The sequence below is a fragment of the Pipistrellus hanaki genome (assembly GCF_964339955.1).
Source record: "Pipistrellus hanaki genome assembly, chromosome: 18".
In the NCBI taxonomy this organism is placed as follows: domain Eukaryota; kingdom Metazoa; phylum Chordata; class Mammalia; order Chiroptera; family Vespertilionidae; genus Pipistrellus; species Pipistrellus hanaki.
In genome coordinates, this window is record NC_140520.1 from 14,673,734 (window position 1) to 14,699,507 (window position 25,774).

General features: G+C 40.9%; 1 protein-coding gene across 2 annotated transcripts; it reads right to left on the minus strand.

Moving 5' to 3' along the window:
• Positions 1 to 1,616: 1,616 nt before the first annotated feature.
• Positions 1,617 to 24,841, minus strand: LOC311612761 (flavin-containing monooxygenase 5). Of its 2 annotated transcripts, none has more exons than XM_084865989.1 (9): positions 24,587 to 24,841; positions 23,934 to 24,114; positions 17,799 to 17,987; positions 13,714 to 13,876; positions 12,751 to 12,893; positions 10,028 to 10,227; positions 8,218 to 8,570; positions 6,026 to 6,098; positions 1,617 to 3,488 (listed from the first exon to the last, which is right to left on the minus strand). In XM_084865989.1, the coding sequence occupies exons 2-9, from the start codon at positions 24,069 to 24,071 to the stop codon at positions 3,143 to 3,145; spliced, it is 1,605 nt and encodes a 534-aa protein (XP_084722115.1). In that variant the 5' UTR covers positions 24,072 to 24,114; positions 24,587 to 24,841; the 3' UTR covers positions 1,617 to 3,142. The 2 variants fall into 2 exon arrangements, with proteins under 2 accessions (XP_084722115.1, XP_084722114.1); XM_084865988.1 differs by lacking the exon at positions 24,587 to 24,841 and adding an exon at positions 24,343 to 24,516.
• Positions 24,842 to 25,774: the final 933 nt, after the last annotated feature.

A 25,774-nucleotide genomic window follows, 5' to 3' on the forward strand; every position in this document is an offset into this window, starting at 1 on the left:
CGGGCTGGATTTGGCCCTCGGGCCTTGTGTTTGACACATGTGCTCTAAAGAATTGCCACAAGGCTCCTATTAATCCTCCATATATCTTCTAGGTTCAGGTAAAGAACAAAGAACTAAATTATCCAACCCAAATTCCTAACTTTCCCCAGGCCTGGGTTGGGCACTCTTCCCAGTAAATTTTATTGGGGTCTCATGTCCTCTGTCCACTCTGTCCAATATGATTACCTTTTTTTATTGTTCCCAGGCTAGCTTTTAGTATCCTGTTCCGAGAATTATGTCTCCTGGTTGGGGTGGGGAGGGGGGTGGGGGGCGCCAGGGGAGAAGGCGGGGAGGCAGTTCTCTGGAGTGTATGAATGAGTGTTTACCACTAAACTAGATAGAATTCTGCTCTGTTACCTGCTTCTGCTTCCCAGTTTATTAAGATATTTTAGTTCCCCTTTGCATTTCTCCGTGTATTAATAACTAGCTATCTTCCTCATATCAATAACTAGCTATCTACACTGACAATGCGAGCCAGAAACACAGCGCAGCAGCCCGGACCTCATCCAGGGAGGGAGGAGTCTGGTTGTCGCTGACACACCATTCACCTGGGAGGAGCACAGACCGCATGGACACTCCTGCAGGAATGAGCGGCAGTAGCTGCAGCTGAGCACAGAGGCCTGGGCAAAAACACAGCAAAGGAGAGCGGCCACAGTCATGGGGCTGTTGGCAATTCAGACAGTGAAGCAAGGCCACGAAGCCTGGCCGCCTGCCCGCCTGCCCTTAGCCTCCCAGAGACTGCCTCCCTTTGCCCTTGATGTCGGGCTGCAGACCACACATTAACTGGTGCCCAAGGAAACGCGCCCAAGGTCTAACACTGCAGAATCACATTTCTCCCTAAGCACAGGGTACACTCTTTAACCAGAACACAGGGAGGACCCGGGCAGAGGACCGAGGTCTCCTTTACTGAGTGTAAAACAACAACAAAAATGAGTATAAAACAACAAAGAATGAGTGTAGGGATTCCCCTGCCCACCCCAAGGCATCCTGGCTACACTGACCAGAGGTCAAGGGAGACCATGCTGAGATCTCAGAGCTAAAAACCTTGTGATTCAGCTCCACCTGCTGGAAACTAATAGAAATATGCCTGTGTATTAATCAGCTAGAGGTATTGGATGCTTCCAGAAGGTGGGCATTTGCCTTAAACAGTTTGGCTCAGTGGATAGAGTGTCAGCCTACAGACTCAAGGGTCCCAGGTCAAGGGCATATACCTTGGTTTCAGGCACATACCCAGTGGGGAGTGTGCAGGGGGCAGCTGATTGATGTTTCTAACTCTCTATCCCTCTCCCTTCCTCTGTAAAAAAATCAGTAAAATACATGTTGTTTTTTTTAAAGGTGGAAATTTGAAAAAGCAGGGATAGACAGCTGTGAGGACCAAGGAAGACATCTACCACTCCTCCTTTCTTGTGCTAAGATACTGACTTTCACAGGCAAGGAGGAGTGGTGGACGTGTGCTTTAGAATTTACGGGATACTTCATTTCATTGTGCTTTGCTTGACTGCGTCTCAGAGGTGTTGCATTTTTTTTTTTTTTAATTGAAGGCAAGACCCTCCACCAGCAAAATGACTAAAACTCGCTTTATTGCAGTACTTGTTTTATTAGGGTGGTCTGGAACTGAAATCACAATATCTCTAAGGAATGCCTGTAAATTACAGACAGGATATACCAAACAGGACATTAGAGATGACATTCTGAGTCCGGTCAATGATCTATTCCAGAGTATTTTCTAGAACACGCTTGCCCTGTTTTCTAGAACATTTCAAAATGTTAAGCACTCCTTACTCTCCTTAATAATACTTCTGTATGTATGTGTATATTTATGTTGAGATACAATCACTATATTATTTGATCCTTTAAAAATACATTCATACTTTTACCTCTTATGTCAAATTTACTTATGCAATTAAGTAATCATTAACGTACTCAGGTCATATGTTTTAGGCAGCACTAACAACAAACAGATTACTTACAAAGTATCTTCCTCCACGGAATTGACTAGTTCAAGAACGAAACAGGTGAGAGAACCAAGTGATATATAGGCTGACAAAGGCAGAGTGTCTACATAAGTTATTCAGAATTCTGGGTTGGAGATTTGTGTATTCTTCCCCTCTTATTAATTTATTAAAACAATTTATAAAATTAATAAATTTGTGTATTCTTCCCCTCTTATTAATTTATTAAAACAATTTATAAATTAATAAATTTGTGTATTCTTCCCCTCTTATTAATTTATTAAAACAATTAATAAATTAATTTATTAAAATTAATTTATTAATTTATTAAAATTTATTAGAGGTCTGGTGCATGAAATTCATGCACGGGTAGGATCCCTAGGCCTAGCTAGTGATCAGGGCCAATCGGGGCCTTCTGCCTGCCAGTCAGGGCCTTCCTTCATTCTGCGCTTCTCCCTGGTGGTTAGCGCACATCATAGAGAGCTATAGAACTCCCGGTCCCCTGGTTGAACTTTCTACAAATGTTAGATTATTAGAATGACCCATGATCCTAGAAAGTTTAAGGTAGTTCCTTCATTGAGATAATAAAGACCTTTTGCTGAGGGAAAAAGAGTCAGAATGACCAGATATCAGATACACTAGTGAACAGCTAATGAGACAAAATGTTTAAGTATGTATATATCTTAGGAATATACAACTGTTATAAGACCGTTATTTCTTTTTATCCCTCAGGAAACACACTTAATTTCAATATTAAAAACTAAAAATTGAGCTTCTAATAGAAAACTAAATCCTATCAGAAACTGAGTTACATGGAATCACCCATTTCTTATACAGATATTGTCTTCTGCTCCCCACCATAATATTTGATAACAACAAACATTTATTAAGCACCTATCATATAAAAACTCTGCTAAGGACATAAAAAGACTAACAGAGTATCAGAGCTTACAGACCAGGGATTGCTGGAAGGAAAACATGATGGGTCTTAAGAAGAAGGGAGATAAGTCAATATGAATGAAAAGCTGAAATTGCCTTGTAGGGGAAAGAGGATTAATGCTTTGGAAAGAGAAATAAAAGATTTTTGGTGAAACTCAAGAGGTGTTCAATCTTGTCAGATTCTAAATCATCTAAAGCATCTCTAGATCCAGCTAAAAATAGGTTATCATTACAGCAAAGATAACAATGGCTAGCATAAACCTGGCCATTGTTATTGTTGAAGTCGTGGAATCGCTGCTTTCAACCTCTCTTGTCATCATAGGCTTCCTGATACGATCTTCTGTGGTGAGGAATGCTTTTCGAGCTCCTTCCCACTTTCCAGGACCCTGTAGGCGATACTGGACTGGAGTGCAGGGTCCTGTTAATAACTTCCATGCCAATTTGGGGTCGGTGAAAGCTAGAGACAGCAGATTGGGCCTGACGCCCACCAGATCAGCAAGCTCTTCCATGGTGTCTACATAGTCTGCCTGAATGGTATGGCGCTGGCTCTCCACATACCTGAAGCAGAGAAGACAAAAGCCATGGCCTATCAATAATTTAGTCAATCAACCAATCAGTCAATTAATCAGCGCTTTCTAAGTGTCTGTTATTAGCTCAATATTAGTCTAGGACAGTGGTCGGCAAACCGCAGCTTGCGAGCCACATGCGGCTGTTTGGCCCACTGGTGGCTGGCAAACTCATTAGTCAACAGAGCCAAATATCAACAGTACAACTATTGAAATTTCTTTTTAGAGCCAAATTTTTTAAACTTAAACTTCTCCTAACGCCACTTCTTCAAAACAGCCTCTCCCAGGCCGTGGTATTTTGTGGAAGAGCCACACTCAAGGGGCCAAAGAGCTGCATGTGGCTCGAGAGCCACGGTTTGTTGACCACTGGACTAGGAGGTATGGAAAATAGAGAAGAAAGATAAGATATTGTCTCTATCCTTAAGGAGAAGAATAGAAGATAGATACACGTGAAACATAGAATATAAGAGTTTTGGAAAATGATGTGATCTTAGACTGCTAAGTAGAAATGTAGAAGAGGGTAGCTAAAATAGAGCTATAATATGTCCTTGAAGGATGTGGAAGACACAAACGAGCTGACAACAAAGAGGAAAGTATTGCAAATCAGGGGGGCAGCAGAGTGAAGGAATTAAGCAGGAATGAGAGTAGGATGTGAGTATAAAATATCTGTAGGCACTACCTACAGTAGAGGAGGAATGTTGTGGAAAACAAGGATGGATAGAGAGAGGCAAGTATAGCAGTTCCAGTTACAGGGGACTCTGATCTTATCAGAAAGAGAGAACCCACCGTAAACATTCTGAAGCTTGGGACTCTCAACTGTTTTTACGAGGGCAGTGGTAATGGGATCCACAGAGCACAGCTTTGGATGGCCATTGTTAATTCAGAATCTTGAAAGGGGAGGGGGGGGATGACTTATTCCACAAGAGGAAGTAATGCTCCAAATGGAGATAGGTGGGAGGATTACACCAAATGCAGATTTGAAAAGCTACAAGGGATTTTTAGAGGGGAAATGTGGTAATGATGATACCTGTGTGGTAGGATTTCTTTCTTTTTTTTCTAGAATAAAAATAAAACAAAAAACAGTGGGACAGAAAGGAAGTAAGAGAAAAAGCCATGTCAAATTAATTGAAATTAGATGGGCTTATTAGGAGAATCCAAAACAAGGACAGGAAAAAAAAAAAAAATAGAAGATAAATCTGAAGTAGAACTGATGAAATAAAATTCCACAGGAACGGGCAGATTCTAAAGTTTAGAAGAGAAGAAGGTAAGACAGGACAGAATCTGGGAGCTCTCCTTTATGGATGCCATGCTTGCTCAAGGATTTATAGACATACATTTATCCTATCCTGGGTTGCAAGCTGTAGTATTCATGCATCTTTCACAAAGAGATTCACTAGTACCTGCCTTGTAGGGTTGTTATGAGGAATGAATAAATTCATACATATAAACCATCTAGTGTATGTACCTAATGGACTCTCAGTAAAGGGTGAATTATATCCATAGGGACTGCTCAGTCAGGTGGCCAGACAAAAATAAGCCAAAGTAAAGGGAACAGGAACATTGAAATAAGGTATATTAGTCCCAGAAAAACAAGGAAAGAAAGCACTCCAAGAAGGATGAGATGTTTAAAAGTGTCAAACTCCAGGAGGAAAATGAAGATGGGCATGGATGACTGACTATCAGGAGAGCCGTAGCAAGGAGTTACAATACAGGGGCCTTCAGAGAGAGAAAAGGATGAGAATTGAGCATATCATGCAGAATATTTACGGCAGACATTTGGCAGTGAAAGGAAAGAGGAAACTAGAGGACCTGGAAAGGGTACCAGGGTTAAATAAAAACTTTCTCCTCCTCCAAGGTAGGGAAGAGGTACGCTAGTATAACCAATTCCAGTAAAACTACATCTTTAGGCATGAATGATTGTGCCTCTGACTTTAGCACACAATTTTAGGAACTTACCATCAACTTCCACTTGGTCCAAATCACATTGACCAGTGAATAAGTTCGGTTCTGAAATTCAGATTGCTAAATTACTGTGTCCACCCACGCACTGAGCAGCTGGTTGATGCTACCACCTTTTCATATCACACAGACTATTCACACCAGGAGCCAGTGTGAACAGTGACCTCTGCAGAGTTGTAAGCCTTCCGGTGGATTTGGAATTCGACCGCATTTATCACTCAGTTCTTTGTCACTCTTCCTGTCTCTGGTGGCTCTGCTAGCATTTCAAATAATAGTGCCAGAAACCATAGGCCTGATTTTCTCTCCAAGTGTCTTTTCCTACTTGACAATTTCTTTCAGGCCCTCCATACAGGATTTTAAACACTTTTTGTAAGCTTCTCTCTTCTTTCCCATCCATATCTGAACCACTTGGTACTATTTCTTCAGTCTGTTGTCACAAACTCTTATTTCCTTTTCCTGCGCAATACAATCTCAATCCTTAAACTAACACAATTGAGGATAACTATAGTACAATATTGTTCTTATTAAATAGAAAAATGAAGCACGTATTTTCCTGGGAGAATTTCTCACCTTTTTTCCATTTGCTCTTGAGTCTCAGCTATTTCTGTCATCATTTCATTTTTTGAGGGCAATGTCTTTAGCCCTAAAGAGAAAAAAACAAAAATATAAGTGTAAAGCTACCTCAGTAGGAACAATAATCCTATTAACAATTACTGTGTTCTGGAGAATTCAAAGAAATACAGGGTAGTTTTCTTTACTCCAGGAGGTTAAACCTTTATCCTAGCACCGCCATAATATAATAATATAAACTAACAACAGTAGCTTTCTACATTCTCCTTTGTCTTTGGAAGATACTTGCTTAACTCTGCCTTCCAACTGGTACCTGGTTCCTCCCTAGCATAGTCCTTTATTGGAGAAATAAAGTATGGACACAAGGAAATAATAAATGGCCTTAAAGTATATGGAAAATAAAGTACAAAGTGAAAGAGCAGGGGAGCACAACCACAGTTGTACTCTTAATAACAAAGAGGTTTTATAACCCAGGAGAAGGAAGTAAAAAATAATGTTCAATCCCATTTCATGCCTATAGTCCTATGGAAGATAATCCTCACCTTCTAAACTTTATTTGGTCAGGATGGGGGTAAGGCTAAGGGCAACTCATAATGCCCAACCTTGACAGATAAATTTAAGCACTGATGCACAGTTCCGATAGTAGGAATTTGACATCAAGGACCTTGCTAGAAAGGTAGAATAGTATTTAAGCCAATATAACCAACTCAAGGTTAAAGAATTAACGTTATGCCCAGATTTATAGGCACTATGCCATGCAGATAATTTTTAAAAAATATATATTTTATTGATTTTTTACAGAGAGGAAGGGATAGGGATAGAGAGTTAGAAACATCAATGAGAGGGACACATCGGTCAGCTGCCTCCTGCAACACTCCCTACTGGGGATGTGCCCGAAACCAAGGTACATGCCCTTGACCGCAATCGAACCTGGGACCCTTCAGTCCGTAGGCGACGCTCCAGCCACTGAGCCAAACCGGTTAGGGCATGCATGCAGATAAATTTTGTCATACCCAGCCATAAGGTGTTACTCCTTAAAATTCTGGATGGTAATATATTTTACTGTACACAAGCCTTCTCTTTACAAATACACTCATCAAATGGTTATCTCTTTCCTCCTTCAACCTCAATGCTGACATCATTACCTTCTGAGGAGATGATTTAATTGTGTGGCTGCTCTAGTTGCTGGAACATATTCTCTTTATTTGATCCCCAAATCTATTTCCATGCAACTTGCACTGTTGGTCTTAGCTCTGCCTTTTGAAGCCACGGAGTCTAATCTTATATGACAGGCCTTCAAATATTTGAAAACAACTGTCATAACTTCTTCAAATCTTATCGTCGTCAGCAGCAGAGCACAAGGTCCCCACACCACAGGTTTCACGTGCTATCCCATGTCGGTTGCCCTCTCCTGGGCACAGGCCCGTTCTTATCCTGGTATCCCCCTTACACTGTGAGACTCAGAAACTCCCCACTCAAGAAATAGACTTCTGTATTTCACCATGTGGTTTCTCATTTGGGAATTATTACTTGTATTCATAAGTCAATGAGGGGATGCTGAAATGCCTCATTTGAGATTAAGCAGAGGTCCCTTATGATGCTTGAGAAACATATTTGGAGAGTTGATTTCCAAATTGCTTCATATAGTACAACCATACCTTTTACTTCTATTAACTAGAAACATTATGGGGGAAGGAGGTTATATTTCTTGCCTTGGAGAGGCAGCCAATTTATCAAAAGCAAAAAATTAAAAATAAAAATAAAAACTTCTATGTACATATACAATATTCTGTGGTACAATTCTTTCTTAATTCATTGATACTGATCTTGCAGTATTTACTTATTCAGATACGTATTATAATTTTACCACATTTTTTATCTTCCTCTTCTTATCTTAGGTTTTCAGTTTACTATTATTATTATTATTATTATTATTACTACTACTACTATTTTCTTTAATCTTTACTTGAGGATTTTTTCCCATTGCTTAGGGAGGATGGGAAGAAGGAAGGGTAAGAGGAAAGGAGGGTGGGAAGGGGGTGGGTGGAAATGAGTGAAGGGTGGTGAAAAGGGGGATCCCTGCAACTATGACAACATTGAAAATTTTAACTAAAAAATAAAATAAAGCAAGAACATAAGTATAATTAAACATACTATAAGAAATTAAGTCGTTAAGTTGCATGATTACTTACCTTTAAATACTTGAGTGACCCAGCGTCCTTGGAGCTCTGAAATGGGCATAATGGCACCCAAGGGCTGGATCAAGCCTATGAATGCAAGAGTTGGCTTTTCCAGGTTAGGAGGGAAGACTTTTTTATACAGGGATATCTTGTTTTTTACTACTTTGACAGAATCTTCAAGGAAAGGAAAAGCAAAGCTATAGCCGGTGGCAAAGATAACGGCATCAATGTCATCCTCCCTGGAGCCGTCTTCAAATATGGCAGCTGTCTCTGTGAATTCCTTGACATTTCCTTTCACCTTCACCCTCCCAGAAATTATACGATTTGGCAGATCATCATTGACTGTTGGATGCTGGTTTAGAGCTCTGTGAGTAGTGAGAAAGACCAAAAATAAAGAAAGGAGAGTGATCATGGGGGCAGGGAGGGAGAGAAAAATCAGTTAACATGAAAGTAAAATTCTATTTTGATGGAGGTGGTTAAACAATATGCCAATGGCCTCCATCTTGGTCTATCTATGGGATTTGGGAAAGGTCTAATGTATACTGGCACAGATCAGGATCTCAGAGCAGAAGTTGTACCCTGGATGTCACTGAAAGGAAAGATGTTAGAGAAGTGAAGGAAGAATGGTTTCATTTGGAGAGTGCATGTATGGTTTCTCAAAAAACCATACAGACTTTCTGCAAAACAATTGGCTTGGGTCTTTTTAAAAAAGGAGAATTATTTCAAATTAAGAGAAATTAAAGAGACAGGACAGCTAAATGCAATGGTGTAATAATACCTGATAGGATTTTATATTTGAAAAAAGAAAGCTATAAATATATATTATTGGGACAACAGTAAATTTAAATATATTAGATAATGATATTTTATCAATGTTAAATTTTCCAAGTATGGTCATTGTATTATGTTTATGTAGGAGAATGCCCTTTTTCTCAGGTAATGCATGTTGAACAATTTAGGGTAAAGTGTCTTGATGATAGCACCTTCTATTTAAATGGTTCAGAAAATGTATGTATGTATTATGTGTGATATAATTTAGAGAGAGAGAGAGAGAGAGAGAGAGAGAGAGAGAGAGAGAGAGAGAGAAAGCAAATATAGTGAATCTAAGTGAAAGGTATTGGTGCTCATTATCCTTACTATATTGTCTGAAGTAAATCTGAACATTTAAAAAATAAAATGTTGGAGGGGGGAAAAAGTTGGATTTAAAATCAGCTTCTAAAAAATGCTTTCAGTCTCCTTTCTAGGCTGTGTGAGGATTCCCATCCTTCATGCTCCCATAGCATGCCATGCATTTCTCTATCTTATCCTATTGTCAGTCTCATCATTAGAGTTCTTAAGGTAAAATCCACTTCTCGATTCTGCCATTTATTGCTTGTGTGCTCTTGGGATAGTTCCTCTAAGTATCAATGTTTGTAAAATGGAGGGGAAACGCCCATCTATAGGACTGTTGTGTGAGGGGTAAATGAGATAATGCATAGAACTCATTTAGTACTGTGCTTGTCATGTTAACTCCTCAAAAAGGTAAGGTGCTATTGTTTGTATTAGTATTACTATTAGGTCTTTAATATCTGCATGCTCATTCCCAGTATAATGCTTGGCTTGTAAGAGGTGCTCAATGTTTGTTGGATGAATGAATGATTCATGCACTGCCCTCTGCCACCATTTTGTTGTTGTTGGACATCACATAAAAAGAACTAGTACTGCTCTGGCTGGCATGGCTCAATCTGTTGGAGTGTTGTCCCATATACCAAAAGGTGGCAGGTTTGACTCCTGGTCAGGGCACAGACCAGGTTGTGAGTTTGATCCCATCCTGAGAACATACCTGTGTTTAGGCTTTAGGCCATACATTTTGTGGTCAAACCTTTGGTTCATCCTTCTTTCCATATATGTGTTTGTTAATGATTGACCAGCAATCTTCGAAAATAAATGTTGAAGCCGAGAGTTGAAGAACACATCAAAAGGATATCCTTGGTCCCCTACACGATTCAGGATCCAAGCCCCTCTCCTGGTGCTGAGGAAAACCTGGGGCACAGGAAAAAATTGTTTGCTTTTACCATTCTTTGGTTCATCATCCTTTAACAGTACCCTGTTTTCCTCAAGAGTAAGTTTAAACTCATTAGTCTGGCTTTTCAGCGCCTGCACAATCTTTTTTTATTCCCTGCTATTTTCCTTCTCAGATACTAAGCTTACAATTAAATTGATATAGTCACTGACCAAGAATATGTCTTGCTCTTCACCACCACTGCATTTTACTGTCATTATGCCTCCTTGAAAAGCCCCTATCCACTTAATTCTCTAAAACCTATTCATTTTTAGGATCCTGATCAAGCCCTAACCAGTAAGGGGAATACAGGAGGGGGAATGGATGATTCTCTTATCATTGAAATTCCTATGTTTCTCTTCCTCTCCCTTCCTCTCTCTAAAATCAATAGAAATCTATTTTATAAAAAATAAATTAGAAAAAAAAGAAAGGAATGTTTCTTCTTCACAAAAGCATTATAGCACAAAAATTCTTATAACAAACTGTCCTTGATACTCTTGACATTTATAGTTTTATTTAAAACTAGAGGCCTGGTGCACAAAATTTGTGCCCATGTAGGGTCCCTAGCCCTGGCCTGTGATCAGGGCCAATAGTGGGGCAACCGGTGGGGCAATCTGAGGGCCCCCCGCTGGCACCCGCTTTGGCCGGCCTAGGGCCTGTGGGCTGGGGGCAGCTCCTGTGTTGAGCATCTGCCCCCTGGTGGTCAGTGTGCATCATAGCGACCAATCGATTTGCATATTAGACTTTTATTAGATAGGATGTTTGATTTACAAACCATCTCTCATAAGTACAATTTAATATGTAAAGCAAAGAGTCATACCCAGCAATTGAGTTTCTTCGACTTCCTTTACTGGTGTGACAGTACTGTCCCTGCTAGGCAGACATTGTTTTGCTATTTGTTTTCCCAGACTCTCTCAGACACAACTACCTTATCTCCATCCAAGTGGGATGCTTTGTTCCTCGGCAATTTACAGTTTCTCATTGCATGTAAGGCCCCTAGTTCCCTTATAACTGACCATTGGACAAGTCAATAATATTAAAGAAGGCTCATGCTTTGGATCCCCACTACATACCTCGTAAATTCTTTTTATCATAATACCCACACACATTTTTACCCTTTCTTGTTTATATAGCTATTTCCTGATAGATGCTGTTGAATTAATTCATGGAGCATCTGAAATCACTTTTGTGGTGATAAATGGAGATAGGACTGAGAATGGAGTTTCTGAGTATAGGTCATGTAACCAAGTTGTAGCATTAAACTTCTATTTAAAAAATAATTTAAGCCCAGCTGGGCTTGAGCATTGACCCATGAACCAAGAGATCACCAGTTCAATTACCATTAGGGCACATGTCCGGGTTGCAGGCTTGGGGCATGCAGGAGGCAGCTGATTGGCGTTCCTCTCTCTCTCTCTTCCTCTCCCTTTCTCTCTGAAATCAATAAAAAATATATATATTAAAAAATTTTTAAACATATTTGTGGGGAAGCACACCTTAATTAAAGTTATTGGAAGAACAACCAGATATTTAACTATTGCTGACAGTTATGATTCAATAAAGACATGAATAACAAAATATAAAAATGACATGTCTTTTTCTAGGAATTTATAATAATGACACTTTCTTCCCAGTTCAAAATCTGATGAAAACAAACAAACAAACAAACAAAAAATCTATGATGAAAACAAACAAATAAGAAAACCTCAAGGACACAGAAATTGCTTGCAGTGTTTCCCAATCTTCTGACATATGTGTACCCCTTCTATAATTTCTGTAACGCTGAGTCCCCCTCGTACTCATGAGAACGAAGAATTAGGCGCAGCTAAGCACGGTGCAGTGCATATCCCCACGCGTACCCCCACCAAACTCTTCCCGTACCCCTGGGGGTATGCGTACCACACTTTGGGAAACACTGCTTTAGAGAAAATAGCATTCCGAGTTGCCTAATTGTATGCAAAGGCCGGGGCAAGCTGCCTTCAGGTGCCACAGTGTGGACACTTTCATACTGATAAGCATGTTGTCTTTTGAAAAATTCGAGTGCTTCTTTTTTTCCAGTTGGGGAGTAAAGAGGAAAAGTCCCCCACCCTCCTCTGCGTGAAAAGCTTTCAGTGACGCAGTGCGCTTTCCGTCACATAAGAGCATGGCATTTCTGGCCAACCAAAGATCCACACTTCTGGGTGCTGCCTCCTGATAAGCTCTCCCATCAATCACTTGGTCTTCTTCAATGCCAGAGGCACACTCTGAAGAAACAGCTGATTGGGATTAAGACCACAGTCGTGTTCATGAACTAATTCCTTAGTGTGAGGCCAATCGAATGATGGGAATCTAACTGACAACCTTGGCTCCATCATATCATCAATCATAATGTTGCCAACCGAGGCGATGAAACCAAGCCCTACACTTGCCATCGGCACTGATGGGCTATATACAGGTATCCATACTCTCTGTTGAGTCCACCTGCAGCTTTCTCGGAGAAGCAAAGCAAATAATTGGCTGATTCAAACCTGCTTGGCTGTGTGGCTAATCTCCACAGCCAGGTCGCCTCCAGAATTCCCAATGCCAATTACAATGACTCTCTTTCCAGTGAAACTCTCTGGATTCTTATAATCTCGACTATGGAAGTACTGTCCTTTGAACTTCTCAATTCCTGAAAGATAAGGGAAAATAATTATCAGGTGATAGTTTATCTGATATCATTTGACAATTTTTTTTGCAGAGTGTATATATATATATATATATATATATATATATATATATATATATACATACATACATACACACACACTCTTTACACGTCCTCCCTTTACTCAGTTGCACACTTGCCTGTCTGAATATTTTTGCCTATTTCTCCCCCCCCCTCCCATAGCCTCAAGGCAGAACCTTGTGACTTCTGTATTATAAATAGTCTGCTTCCCTCAGGATGTTTATATTTTGGATTTGTAGACTCAGATATACAAATGGCTTCAAAAAACCTCCATTCTCTTTTGTTTTTTCATCCTCTTTAAATACCCACCCCCATTTCAATTGGACTATATATTTTTATAAACTCTAGAATATACATAGACTGCTCTTGAGCCTAAAAATCCAGGCCCCAAACGGTAATAAATTCTTTCCTTAAGCTTTAATTTCTTCCTTATTAACTCAGTATTTCTGTTTGTTTCCTTGATTGCTGAAAATCCTTATTCAACCTAATTAATACACATCAACTCCACCTTTTTCTCTTTGGATTCTTAGAAAAACTAAAGTCATTGTGCAACTTAATATACTGTATAGCACCTTTTAACTTTCCCCTAGTCTCCAAATTACCATTATCTCTATCTTCCAACATCTTTTAGGAGGATATACAGAATTAGGATAAGCCTCATTTCACCTCAAGGTCAGAATCACTCAGAACGAAATCCCCCCATTCCTCAGGGACGAGGTCACAGGTATGGTCCAAGGGTCTTTCTTCCTGGTAGGCTACTCACCAGGGAAGCTTCCCAAGGGTAAGTGAGCATTGGTATGATGGCCGGTGCAAACCATGACTCCATCGAAGACATTCATCTCCTTTTTCCCTTCACATTCCGTGACCACCTCCCACTGGCCTGAAGTGGAGAAATCAGGCCGCTTTTTCACACTGCACACAGCGGTCTGAAAAGGAAAGTGATAGCAACAGGGGATGGTAACCACAGCCTCTACAGCGGACATCTCTCCTGACATGACTCTCCTTGTGGAGTGTGACACAAAGGGCTGATATCACACAAGAAGGCTCATGCAGGGATATTTGATGTCCATATTCCACCAGTGAGAACATTTTTGTGAGATGTGGCCAGAGTGAGAAAACTTCCATGAGAGAGGCTAAATAAAATAGAGTTGGCTAATGACGTACTCTTCTCCGCTTCTAGAAGAGTGCAGATTATTAGGTCTCTTGGATTATCCCTCAAGGCAGCGATTTTCAAGTGGTGTGCTGCACGCATTTTTAAAACATGCAATACCTGACTATTTAGTCAGAGGCACTGACCTCTTTTCCCCTGAGACTGTCAAATAAAAGAAAAATGACAACAGCCAACACAACAAGAGCCATCTGGTGTGAATGAATTTAAATTATACCTACTTCTTGTCAGATTGGCAAAAACAAAATTTTTTTTTTTTTTTTGGGGGGGGGGTGCTGCAGAATTTTAGTAATTAGTACATGTGCCAGGAGGTGAAAAGGCTGAAAATCACTACCCTGAGGCAATGCAATACTTGACTAAAGCTTAGACTTCTCCTAAGATACTCTGTGCAATAAATGCCCATTCCTCCCCTGACCCGCAAACATCCTAAGGCTCTCTGATGTCTTCTTACCCCACGTCTTGTTCTCATTGCCTAACTTTAAACCTGTGCTGAGCTAGAGGGCTCCCATTCTTAGTAGAGTAGAAAAACATCCCAGTGGCTCCCATAAATGCCTATTTCAACACATAACTATAAAAGAAGAAGTTGTGAAATGGGATAGTAAGTGGTATTAACTTGTTGCTTTTAGATAAGGAGATAGGAGATCAACCGAAGGACTTGTATACATGCATATAAGTACAACCAATGGACACAAAACTCTGGGGAGGGAGGGTATGTATGGAAGGGGGGGCATTGTTAAAATATGTACACAGATAATAATTTAATAAAAAAAAACTTAAAAAAATAAAATAACAAAAAAATAGATAGATAGATATTAATCTACCCAGCCTAAAGAAACATTAAGAATGTATTCCTATGTGCTTCTAGGGTCTATGACCATAATGTCTAATAGAGACATGACATCTTTATGCTCTAGCCATCTTGCACTACTTATAGTTCTTGCTTTTACACACGCTGGTGCCTCTGTCTGGATCATCTTTTTTATACCTTCTTCATTTGACTGATTCCTGCTCACCCTTCAGCCTTTAATTATCTCCTCTAGGAAAACTTCCCTGGTGCCTGATGACTGATGCCCAGATGAGTTAAGCATCCCTCCTCTGAGCTGCCGTATGTAAATCTCTATAGCATTTATCACTTAAAAAAAAAAAAAAGTAAATAGAAACCTCACTCAAAATGAAGTGGGAAGTGGGGGGAGGGGATCTGTCATGCCCTATGTCAATCATGAAGCATAAAAGGGAGAACTCTTTGTAACTGCCCTCCCAATTTCTTCTTCCCTCTATAAAAGAATTCTCTCTCTCTCTCTCTCTCTCTCTCTCTCTCTCTCTCTCTCTCTCTCTCTCTCTCAGCAGGCTTGCATGTGGCCCACCATGGTTGCCTGTTCCAGATTGCAACACTTTGTTGTACCTGAATAAACCCATTTTGCTGGAGAAATATCTGGCTAACTTTTTGTTTAAGGTCAATATTTTTTGTTTTTATTACTTAGGTTTATAATAAAATTTTTCTTCGTTTTTCTATTTCTTTAGACTATGAAATCACTGGGTTTTGTTTTATTTTTGTTTTTGTATCTTCACTACTTAGAATGGTAACAAACATGTTCAGTAAGTATTTAAACAAGTGAAGAGAAATACCATTGGGCTGGAAACAACTTACTTTGGAAGATGTCACTGAATGTTTTATTATTGTTATTAAACAGAAAAAGGCATGATTTACCAGAATGATCAGAAAGTAGAAGGGAGGTAGGGATAGGGGAATTGAATTAAGGTGGTCAAAAGGTACAAACTTCCAGTTATAAGATAAATAAGTACAAGGGATGCAATGTACTACATGTAACTATACCTAACATTGCTGTATGGTATACTAGCATTTGAAAGTTGTTAAGAGCATAGATCCTAAGAGTTTTAAATATATATACATTTTATTGATTTTTTTACAGAGAGGAAAGGAGAGGGAGAGAGAGTCAAAAACATCAATAAGAGAGAAACATCGATCAGCTGCCTCCTGCACACCTCCTACTGGGGATGTGCCTGAAACCAAGATACATGCCCTTGACTGGAATCGAACCTGAGACCTTTCAGTCCACAGACAGACGTTCTATCCACTGAGCCAAACCAGTTTCGGCAGTCCTAAGAGTTTTTGATACTGTTGTAATAACTTGGTTATTATTTAACAGGAAAGAGGTGAAAGGGGAGACCAAAAGATATAGGCGTGCCGTTTATACAGCTATGCCAGAAAGCTACATTTAAAAGGTCCAAATCTGCTCCCCACGCATTGATGGGGGAAGGGACTAGACAAAGGCAGTTTAGAATGTGCCCAGTAGGGTCTGAGTGATGTGGGAAATGCTTGCCCATCAATCACACCTGGAAACAGGTAACTGGCCAAGATGAGCATGGCCACTGAAGTGTGCACAAAACCTAAAATATCTAAACTTCTAAACAAAGAACTGACACTTGGCTCACTCTGTGTTGTCTCTCTCTCTCTCTCTCTCTCTCTCTCTCTCTCTCTCTCTCACACACACACACACACACACACACACACACACACACACACACTCGTAGCCTTAGCCCTCTTGGGACTCCTGCTGGTGTTGGGCTGAGCTACCTTTCACCCACATGGCCCAACTCCACACACAGACTAATTGACTGCAGTCTATTCTGGATGCTGAACCAGACCAGCTGCAACACAGAAGGGAAACTCTGGATGCTGACCCTCTTTCCATGTTCTAGTTATCCTAGTGGCGTTCTGATGGACTTCCAGCTGCCCCTCCTCTGGGACTGGTTTTGGGGAAATGGGGCATTGGAACCAGAGGAATGTAATTCTATGCCAATGCAATCTACTGCCACCACTCATCCTCCCACGCAGCTTCTGAAAATTTTTATTTCAGCCGAGCCCTCAAAACCCGACAAACAGCGGATGGTTCCCACTCGTGTTCTCCTCTGGCAGCATTTTCATCCAAGGGAAAAAAGGTGGAAGATTCGGGCTTGTTGTGCTAGCTGACAGAAATATCTGTTCTTCTACAGTCATGGCTGAAAACTATAGGAGAGTATGGAAGACTTTACAGCAGGAAGAAACCATTTAAGTGACCTAGTACAATCATCTTGTTTTACAGAAAAGAAAATTAAGACACGTGCAAGTTTAGGAACTTGTCTGAGGTCACAAGATGATTAATAATAGAACAAAGACTAGAATTCAAGCTTTCACCAGAGTTAACTTTTTTGCTTTCTTAGTAACTTCCCAATAATCACTTCCCTTCCCTGCGTTGCTGTGATTGTATAAAATAATGCACTGGAAAATACTTCAGAAAAATATAAAAGGGCTAAGCACTAGTGGACAAGTTGTAGAACCAGAGGAATTTAAAGTTCCCATACCTGTCAATTTCCCTCTATAACTAGAAAAACACCTCCCCTCATTTGTTTTATTGCAATCAAATAGTATAAAATACAGGCAATGAAAACATTTTGGTAGGAGGCTTGCTAGAGATGCAGCCAAAAATATATAAAATAGAGACCTTTCTGTGAATATTTTTCAGGCACAGAGAAGACAAAGAGTGTAGTCTTTGTCTAGGTAGGATAGATACATTGATATCAAACCAATATTTATGTGTAAGCACTGGTGAATGAAACCACATTATTCATGTAATTGACAAACAACCTCAAACACAAAGGTACCCACAAAATTCCCCTACCTTGAATCGGATATACTTTAGAAGGTCAAATGCTTTGGCATACATCCTGAAATACTCCAGGACCTGGGAATTGTGCATGAAGTTAGGAAAGTGATCTGGAATAGGATAGTCACTGAAGCACATCATCTCCTTAGAAGTATTGATGATCACTGATTTATAAATACTGGCTCTTCCTTCTTCAGGATTTTCCTGCAATAAATAAGAAGCATTCATAGCCACTTGAGAATTAACTTCATGGTTTATAAACAGTCAATTAACACTTCAAAAAGATTTTTTTTTAAAGTTATACACACCTCTACAACTCCTAGTATTGTGCCTTTCTGTAGTCTTTTCCTCTTGAATCTGAGCTGTATTTATGACTTTATATATATATATATGTATATATATACACATATATATGTATATACATATACATATACATATATATGTATATTATTGATTTTTTACAGAGAGGAAGAGAGTGAGAGAGAATCATCGATCAGCTGCCTCCTGCACACTGGGGATGTGCCCACAACCAAGGTACATGGCCCTGACCAGAATCAAACCTGGGACCTTTCAGTCCACAGGCCAATGCTCTATCCACTGAGCCAAACTGGTTTTGGCACAACTTGCTTTTGACCAAAGGCATGCAGTTGGGATGATACTGAATGGCTTCCGAAACTGTCATAAGTAGTCTTGCAGCCACTGCCTAAGTCTCTTAGAAAGCTTGCTCTCATGGAAGTCAGCAGTCATGTAAAAAGTCCAACTACCCTGAGACTACCGTACTGTGAGGAAGCCCAAGCTAGTCACATAAAGAGAATGTATGGTAGAGAAATGCACAGCCAGTTCCCAGAAGTTCTAGTTATCCTAGTGGCGTTCTAAACACGTGAGCAAAGAGACCATAGCAGATGTCCAGTCCCAGTCACCTGACTGCCATGACCTGAAATTCCAAGTGAGAACTGCCCATCTGAGTAAGTCTTCATATTGCAAAGCCTAAGTAAGTTGTGAGGGTTTTTGAGTGGCTTCCTAGCATTCCTTAGTTGAAGAGCAAGCAGTACAGTCCTTTGCATCTGGGCTCTGTCTTTGGGGACTAACTCTATTTAACAACAGTCCTCATTATACTAATGAGCCTGCTCTCCAGGAATCATTCCGTCCAGTTTATGTCCCCATTTTACCTCATTTTTATTCATTTAAAAGACAATTACTCAGTTTTAAAAAAAAATGAGGTGAAATTGGAACTTATGCTGGAGCCGAGTGTAAGTTAGTAGAATGTACTTTTCCACTATCAGTCTTAACATTAGTGATGAGATCAAGAATTGATTGAAATTAATATTTTGAGAATTTATATATGCAGTAGGCTTTCTGGGATTTTAGTTACTCATTGTTTGAAAATATTAAATGGTAAATTCCAGAAATAAACAATTCCTAAGTTCTAAATTTTGGGCTGTTCTGAGCAGCACGATACAATGTCATTCTGTCCTTTCTAACCTGCCGACAGCATGAATCATCACTTTGTCTAGCATATCCACGCTGTATATGCTCTCCACAAGTTAATCGCTGGTAAATCATCCTAGTTATCAGATTGACTGTCAGCAGTATCACAGTGCTTGTGTTCAAGGACACAAGAAACCCTATTTTACTTAATAATGGCCCCAAAGTACAGGAGTAGTGATGCTGGCAATTCTGACAAGCTGAAGAGAAACCATAAAGTGATTCCTGTAAGTATAAAGCTGAGTACAATACAATAAGATATTTTAAAAGAGAGACCACATTGATATAACTTTTTACAGTATAATTGCTCTACTTTATTCTTATTATTGTTAAATCTCTTCTGTGCCTAATTTATAAATTAAACTTTACCAGAGGTATGTATGTATAGGAAAAAACATACTATATATAGGGTTTGGTACTATCTGTGGTTTCAGGCATCCACTGGGGATCCTGAAATGTATTCTCGATGGGTAAGAGGGGATAATTATTACTATAATATAAAGCTTCAACAATAACAAGAAGGAGGCAAGTGGTAAATCCTCCTTCTGTTTGGCAGATGGACTAGAGCAGGGGTCTTCAAACTACGGCCCGCGGGCCACATGCGGCCCGCAGAGGAGTCTGATCCGGCCCGCCAGGTTTTTTGGGCAGTGAGTGCAGCCGAGGTGTTACAGTAGGAATTAGTAGTTCATATAGTCCGGCCCTCCAGCTCTCTGAGGGACCGTGATCTGGCCCCCACTTTAAAAGTTTGAGGACCCCTGGACTAGAGAAAAGAAAACGCAAGTGATGACATTTGAGAATTAAAAAAAAAAAATTCATGCTAAATCCCTGGGACCTGTCACAAAAGAACAGATATTTGAATATGAATATGATACATAATCTATAATAGACACCTATGTGGTCTGTCTTAACGTAAGTCAGAGAGTTATGATGAAATATAGCTTTTTTAAAAATTTATTTTCAAGGAATTAGTTTAAACTATTTCCTTGAAAATTTATTTTCAAGGAAGTAGTTTATATGGTATTGAAATTTTGTCAAGAAGATAATCAGAAAAAATCCCAAGTCTTTAACAGAGAATAGGGTTAAACCACTTTGGAGATAAAAATCAGTTACCTGGGCCCCACTCCAGGCCTACTGAATAATAACTGGCATGCAGCACTTACTGTACAACTGGCATTGTTATTAAAGAATGACACAATTATTCATGTACTTAATCCCCACAATAACTCTATGAAGTGGGTATGATTATCATCTCCTTTTTTTTTAAAAAAAAAATTATCTCCTTGTTAAAGATGAAGAAGCAGAGGTACAGAGAGATTTACTGATTTTCCCCAACAGCACACTGCTGGTAGGTGCCGATATAGGAGTTGAACCAAGACTATGCTGTTAACCTCTACAACTAAGTTGTGGCTGGATTTCAAAAGTAGCATGTTCTGTTGATTATAAGTATTAATTAACAGCCTTTTCAGCCCATGCCCCAGACCGATTATGACAGAGGCATGGGGGATGTGGTTTTCTAAGGGGTATCCACTCATGAACTAAAAAAGGACTATTGTTGATTAGAGTTAGTCCCCAAAGACAGAGCCTAGATGCAGAGGATTATACTGCTCTTCAACTAAGGGATGCTATGAAGCCACTTTAAAACACACACAAATGAACAGCATGTATTTAATATTGCTGGCAAAATGGAGTGAGTAGTGGGCTTCATGTCCGGGGGTTGGGGGGGACTGCTTCTCCCCTTCTCCTGCCAGCTAGATGGTTACATAGGAGTAAGGAGAAATATCTGTGTGCCGTGTAGCAGGGTAAGGGGGCGGTTTAGGCTCTGCAGTCTGTGGGTCTGCCTCAAATACCAAGGTGGCTGATCTTGTATGGTGTTAAAAACATCTCAACCTGTTCCAGGGACCAGAGAATAGTCAAAACTGAAGCAAACTCCCGGAGCGGGTCAGGGTCCAGGCACAGCAACCAAATCAAAGCATGTCCTGCCTTTGGTCTGCTCTCCAAAAGTATTTTCTTTTCTGAGTGATGGGCCCATTTGGGCTTCGAGACCGTATTATCCTTACAGCCCTGTTCTTCTTTTTGCAACATACCCTCCAGTTTCCCACAGTTTTCATAACATAGTTTTAAGATGTGATTAATCCCCTATCTCAAAGCTTCCATCATTCTAGAAAGGTTTGAATGACAGTCATAGTTTCAAGATGTGATTAATCCCTTATCTCAAAACTTCCATCATTCTAGAAAGGTTTGAATGACAGTCGAAATGTTCAAGAGCTCCCACTTTCTCCTGGGATATGCATTCACCAATGAACACAAAGTTCCTGTGTGAACTCCCCCTGACATGTAATCTTCACTAGTTCTGAAGATCAGGCCTCTGACAGGGATCTCACCGGGCTAAAATCCAGGAGCTGGCTAGGTTCCAGGCCTACAGAAGCCGCTAGGCTCTTCCCCTTGCCTTTTGCATAAGGTGACCAGATTTTAACATTGGTAAAGCGGGACACCATTGACTGGGGGAGGGGGGGTTCTTGATTAAAAATTTGATCTATATGGAGCAACAAAAATTTTCATAGAACGCAAAAATAGCATTGTAATATATTTTTTAAAATTTCAACGTAAGTACAATTTACAAATATAATAAATAAATAAAAATTATGTATAGTCATGTCACTTTCAAGGCCGGCACTAGACTTTTTGCCGCCACTATAAAATATAAATAATATGAGTACTGTCTGCTAAATTCAAGAAAATTTATGTATTTATGAAATAAATAAACAACTTACCTAAATTATCTGAACAGCTGATTTGTAATGACATCACTTGTTTAACTAGCTTACTAGCATGCAATAAGATGTATATCATCTGAGAAATAGTTACAAAATGTTTTCGTCATTGCCAATGCTCAAAAATGCCATTGTTCATTAAGTCCAAACAATGGTGGTTGAATTCTAACAACTGACAATGCGAACTTTGATAAGCAGTTTTCGATAATCAGTTCTCAACAATTATTTGTTATTATTAAAGTTTAACAATATAAAATTAACAAAAATAGTATAAAACTCATATCCTGGCTAAATAGCCACATGGCCACTGAAAACCGTATATTCCCTTCCCGTTCTCTCGCCGTTCCCTAGCTTGTCGTGCATTATTTCCAAAAATCAGGACTTTCTTAAAACACCGAGGGACCCAGGACAAATTGTTAAAAAGCGGGACGTCTGGTCACCTTACTTTTGCACCTTCCAGAGGCTGGCTGCATTCCGTGGGCTCATGGCCCCTTCCAGCAATGGCATCACTCTGACCTCTGCTTCCAGTATCACCTACCTTCTCTCTGAAGCCACTTCTTTTTTAAAAAAATATAGTCAACACTATTAGTTTTTATGAAATAGGAAACATATTTGGATACCCCAATACCATTCAATGGGTTAGAAAGTGAGTTTAAAAACAAACCCAATATGTGTTACTTTGGAGATCAGGAGAGGCAGTTAATATATATATTTTTTAAATATATTTTATTGATTTTTTTTTTTTACAGAGAGGAAGGGAGAGTGATAGAGAGTCAGAAACATCGATGAGAGAGAAACATCGACCAGCTGCCTCTTGCACACCCCCCACCGGGAATGTGCCCGCAACCAACGTACATGCCCCTGACTGGAATCGAACGCGGGACCTTTCAGTCTGCAGACCAACGCTCTACCACTGAGCCAAACAGGTTTCGGCAGAGGCAGTTAATATTCTTTGGCATAGAATAAGCTTAACTATCATTTAAGTAGGTGATAACTTTTGGTAACAAGTTGCAGGGCTGGGTGTGTGTATTAAAGCAATTCAACTTTAAAACTGAATATTTGCAAAGACAAGAAAGTCCAGTGGCAGGAGTCCTCTGCCTTTTTCTGTAGACAAGGACTTTGACCCACTGGTTTGATTTCTCCAGTGAAGTAAAAGTTCAAAGGATAGAAGGAGGCCAGATTTTATATTCTACTGAAGGACTAGGATTTTGAGAGAATGATCTAAAGTGAACTGGGATTCAAAAGAGAGAGTGAAGAGGAGGAGGAGGAGGAAGAGGAGGAAGAGGAGGAGGAGAGGGAGGAGGGGAGGAGAGGAAGGAGGAAGAAAGGGAGAGGGAAGAAGAAGAGGGGGAGAGGGAGAAGGAGGGGGGAAGAGGGAGGAGGAAGAGGGGGACAGGGAGAAGGAGGAGGGGAAGAGGGAGGAGGAAGAGGGGGAGAGGGAGGAAGAGAAGGAGGAGGAAGAGTTGCTGTAAGCAGGTAATCTACAATCACCTGTTAACACGGACTAGGAGCAACCACTCTACATTTTCTCATCACTTCATATTTTGTTTGTTATTCTGTTCTCCCCTCACACCATCCTCTTATGGACAGCAGCACAACTCAATCATTGAAAATGACCTCTGTGCCATTGTTCCGGACATCAGTAAAGAAAAAAACAAACAAACACACACAAATGATACCCATGCTCTCCTCTGCTGCCAGCCTAGGGAAAGAGGAGCCCACACAGAGGTGGATGGCTGCTACCAAGAGGTCAGCAGGCGGAACTGCAGCAGATTTAAATCACTGTCAAGGCCATCCTATCTCCTGACACCAGATAAGATGTCTAAGATAAAATATCTCAGGTACCAACTTACAGGGAGGGTCCCAGACACTATGAACCCCAGGAGATTCGTACCTGGAACCTCCAGAGCCCTCCGATGTCATCGGACCTTTCAAAGCAGACGGGCTCCAGGCCTTCGTCCAGGCAGCACTTGATGGATGTGAGCCCGCTCACGCCCGCCCCGATCACGGCGATTCTCTTGCTGGTGGTCATGGTCTCCTGAGGACTTCACAGGGCTGGGTCTGCCCACTGTGCCCTGAAGAATGGATGGCAAAAGACAAGAAAGCGCACGTCAGTGAACACCTTTCAAGAAGAGACCTTGGCCAAGGCATCCAGACAGAACTTGCAACAGATGTCTCTGTGGAAGCCAGAGTTGCTGTCTCCTTAGCCACTGGGACTGGCTTTACTGGCGGGACCGGGAGCCCCGTGCCTCCGAGCGGAGGCTCAGCGCTGCGAGCGCAGCTGTCGGACGCGATCTCACTACCTGTCCTTCCTGTAGCCCCGGGCAGGTCCGTCAGCTGCAAGTCTGGAGGCTCCACTGCACTTTAGACTGTTTTCACAGAAATATAAAGCAACAAAGCGCAAACAACAGCCACAGCCAACTGGGCGGGGCTGGGCAGCACCACCGCTTTCAGCCAGCACCCCGCCCACTGGCCGCCCCCGCCGCCTCTCTCGGGGTGAGGATGTGGGGATGGGCAGAGGAGGAGGGGAATTAAAGGCGGCGGAACCTGCTTTGGGCGGACAAAAATGAGTCCTCCAGACTTCTCAATTTTTTCAGCGCAGTTGCCTGCACTCGTCTGGAGAGACCTAACTCCATCCTCCCCGCCCCTCTGCACCCACTGCGAACTTCCTGGTTTCCACCTTAAAGTGACAAATTCCTCCTGGTGAAGGGGAACTGTCACCCACCCCAGAGCAAGTCAGCTGAAGGGGAGAAGCCCAATCTTTCCGATCTGTTCAGACAGGTCCGCCCCCGCACCCTAACCCCCACTCCACAGATGGGATCTTTGGTTCTGTGTCCTGAGAGACATTTACAGAGTGGATTATGGTTCCTACTTAAGGGGAGCTTATAGTTGGGTGGAGAAGACCAAAAACACAGGCTGAAGACTTCCATAAAATAAAAATACATTAAAAAAAAGTGTTTTATGCCATTGCATGTGGACGTAAAGCCCACAAGCTATCCGCTTTTTAAAATGTAACTTCATTTTTAAAAAAATATAATTTCACTGACTGGCTCACCATGGTCAGGGCCCATCCCAGGAATCTGCCCTGGTGCGTTGTTGGGGAGGTGGTAAGCTGTGGCTGATGCAACCCACCTTTGCTCACCGTCTACTACTCCCAGTCAACTTTGCTCAAGATGGTTGGATGCCAGTGACCGCCCTGGGTGTTGACCTACTGGTTTCACCTCAAAGATATTGTTCGTGGAGTTAATCCTTATCATTTCTCAAGGGCTTACCTGTACGGTTCAAAAGGCTAAATGGGAATGGGCAATATTTTCTCAGCAATGCTGTGAAGCAATACTATCATTATCCCCATTTCACAAGTAAGTGGGAAAGGATGCAAGCCAGGCAGTCTTGCTATAAGCCTGAGCTTTCCATCACTGTGCATACTGCCTCTTTAAGAGGATATATCTCTCTATCTCTATCTCTATCTCTATCTCTATCTCTATCTCTATCTCTATCTCTATCTCTATCTCTATCTCTATCTCTATATATTTTAGAGACCCTATGTACGAAATTCATGCAAGAGTAGGCCTTCCCCTGGTTGGCGGTACCACCTTCCTTCTGGCACCTGGGACCCGGGCTTCCCTGGCCGCCTCGGCTTTGTTTGGAAGGTTGTCTGGAAGGACACCCAGAAGGACATCCAGTCTAATTAGCATATTATGTTTTTATTATTATAGATATATTTTTAATCCTTAC

What these genes read in the sequence shown, in the direction of transcription:
- LOC311612761 (XM_084865989.1), bottom strand. Translation starts at nt 24,071, where the DNA reads ATGACCACCAGCAAGAGAATCGCCGTGATCGGGGCGGGCGTGAGCGGG. An exon ending in TAAAGTATATCCGATTCAAG is followed by an intron (nt 13,877 to 17,798) that starts GTAGGGGAATTT and finishes TTTCCTTTTCAG; the next exon opens with ACCGCTGTGTGCAGTGTGAA. An exon ending in CAAGAGCAAATGGAAAAAAG is followed by an intron (nt 3,489 to 6,025) that starts GTGAGAAATTCT and finishes TCTCTGCTTCAG; the next exon opens with GTATGTGGAGAGCCAGCGCC.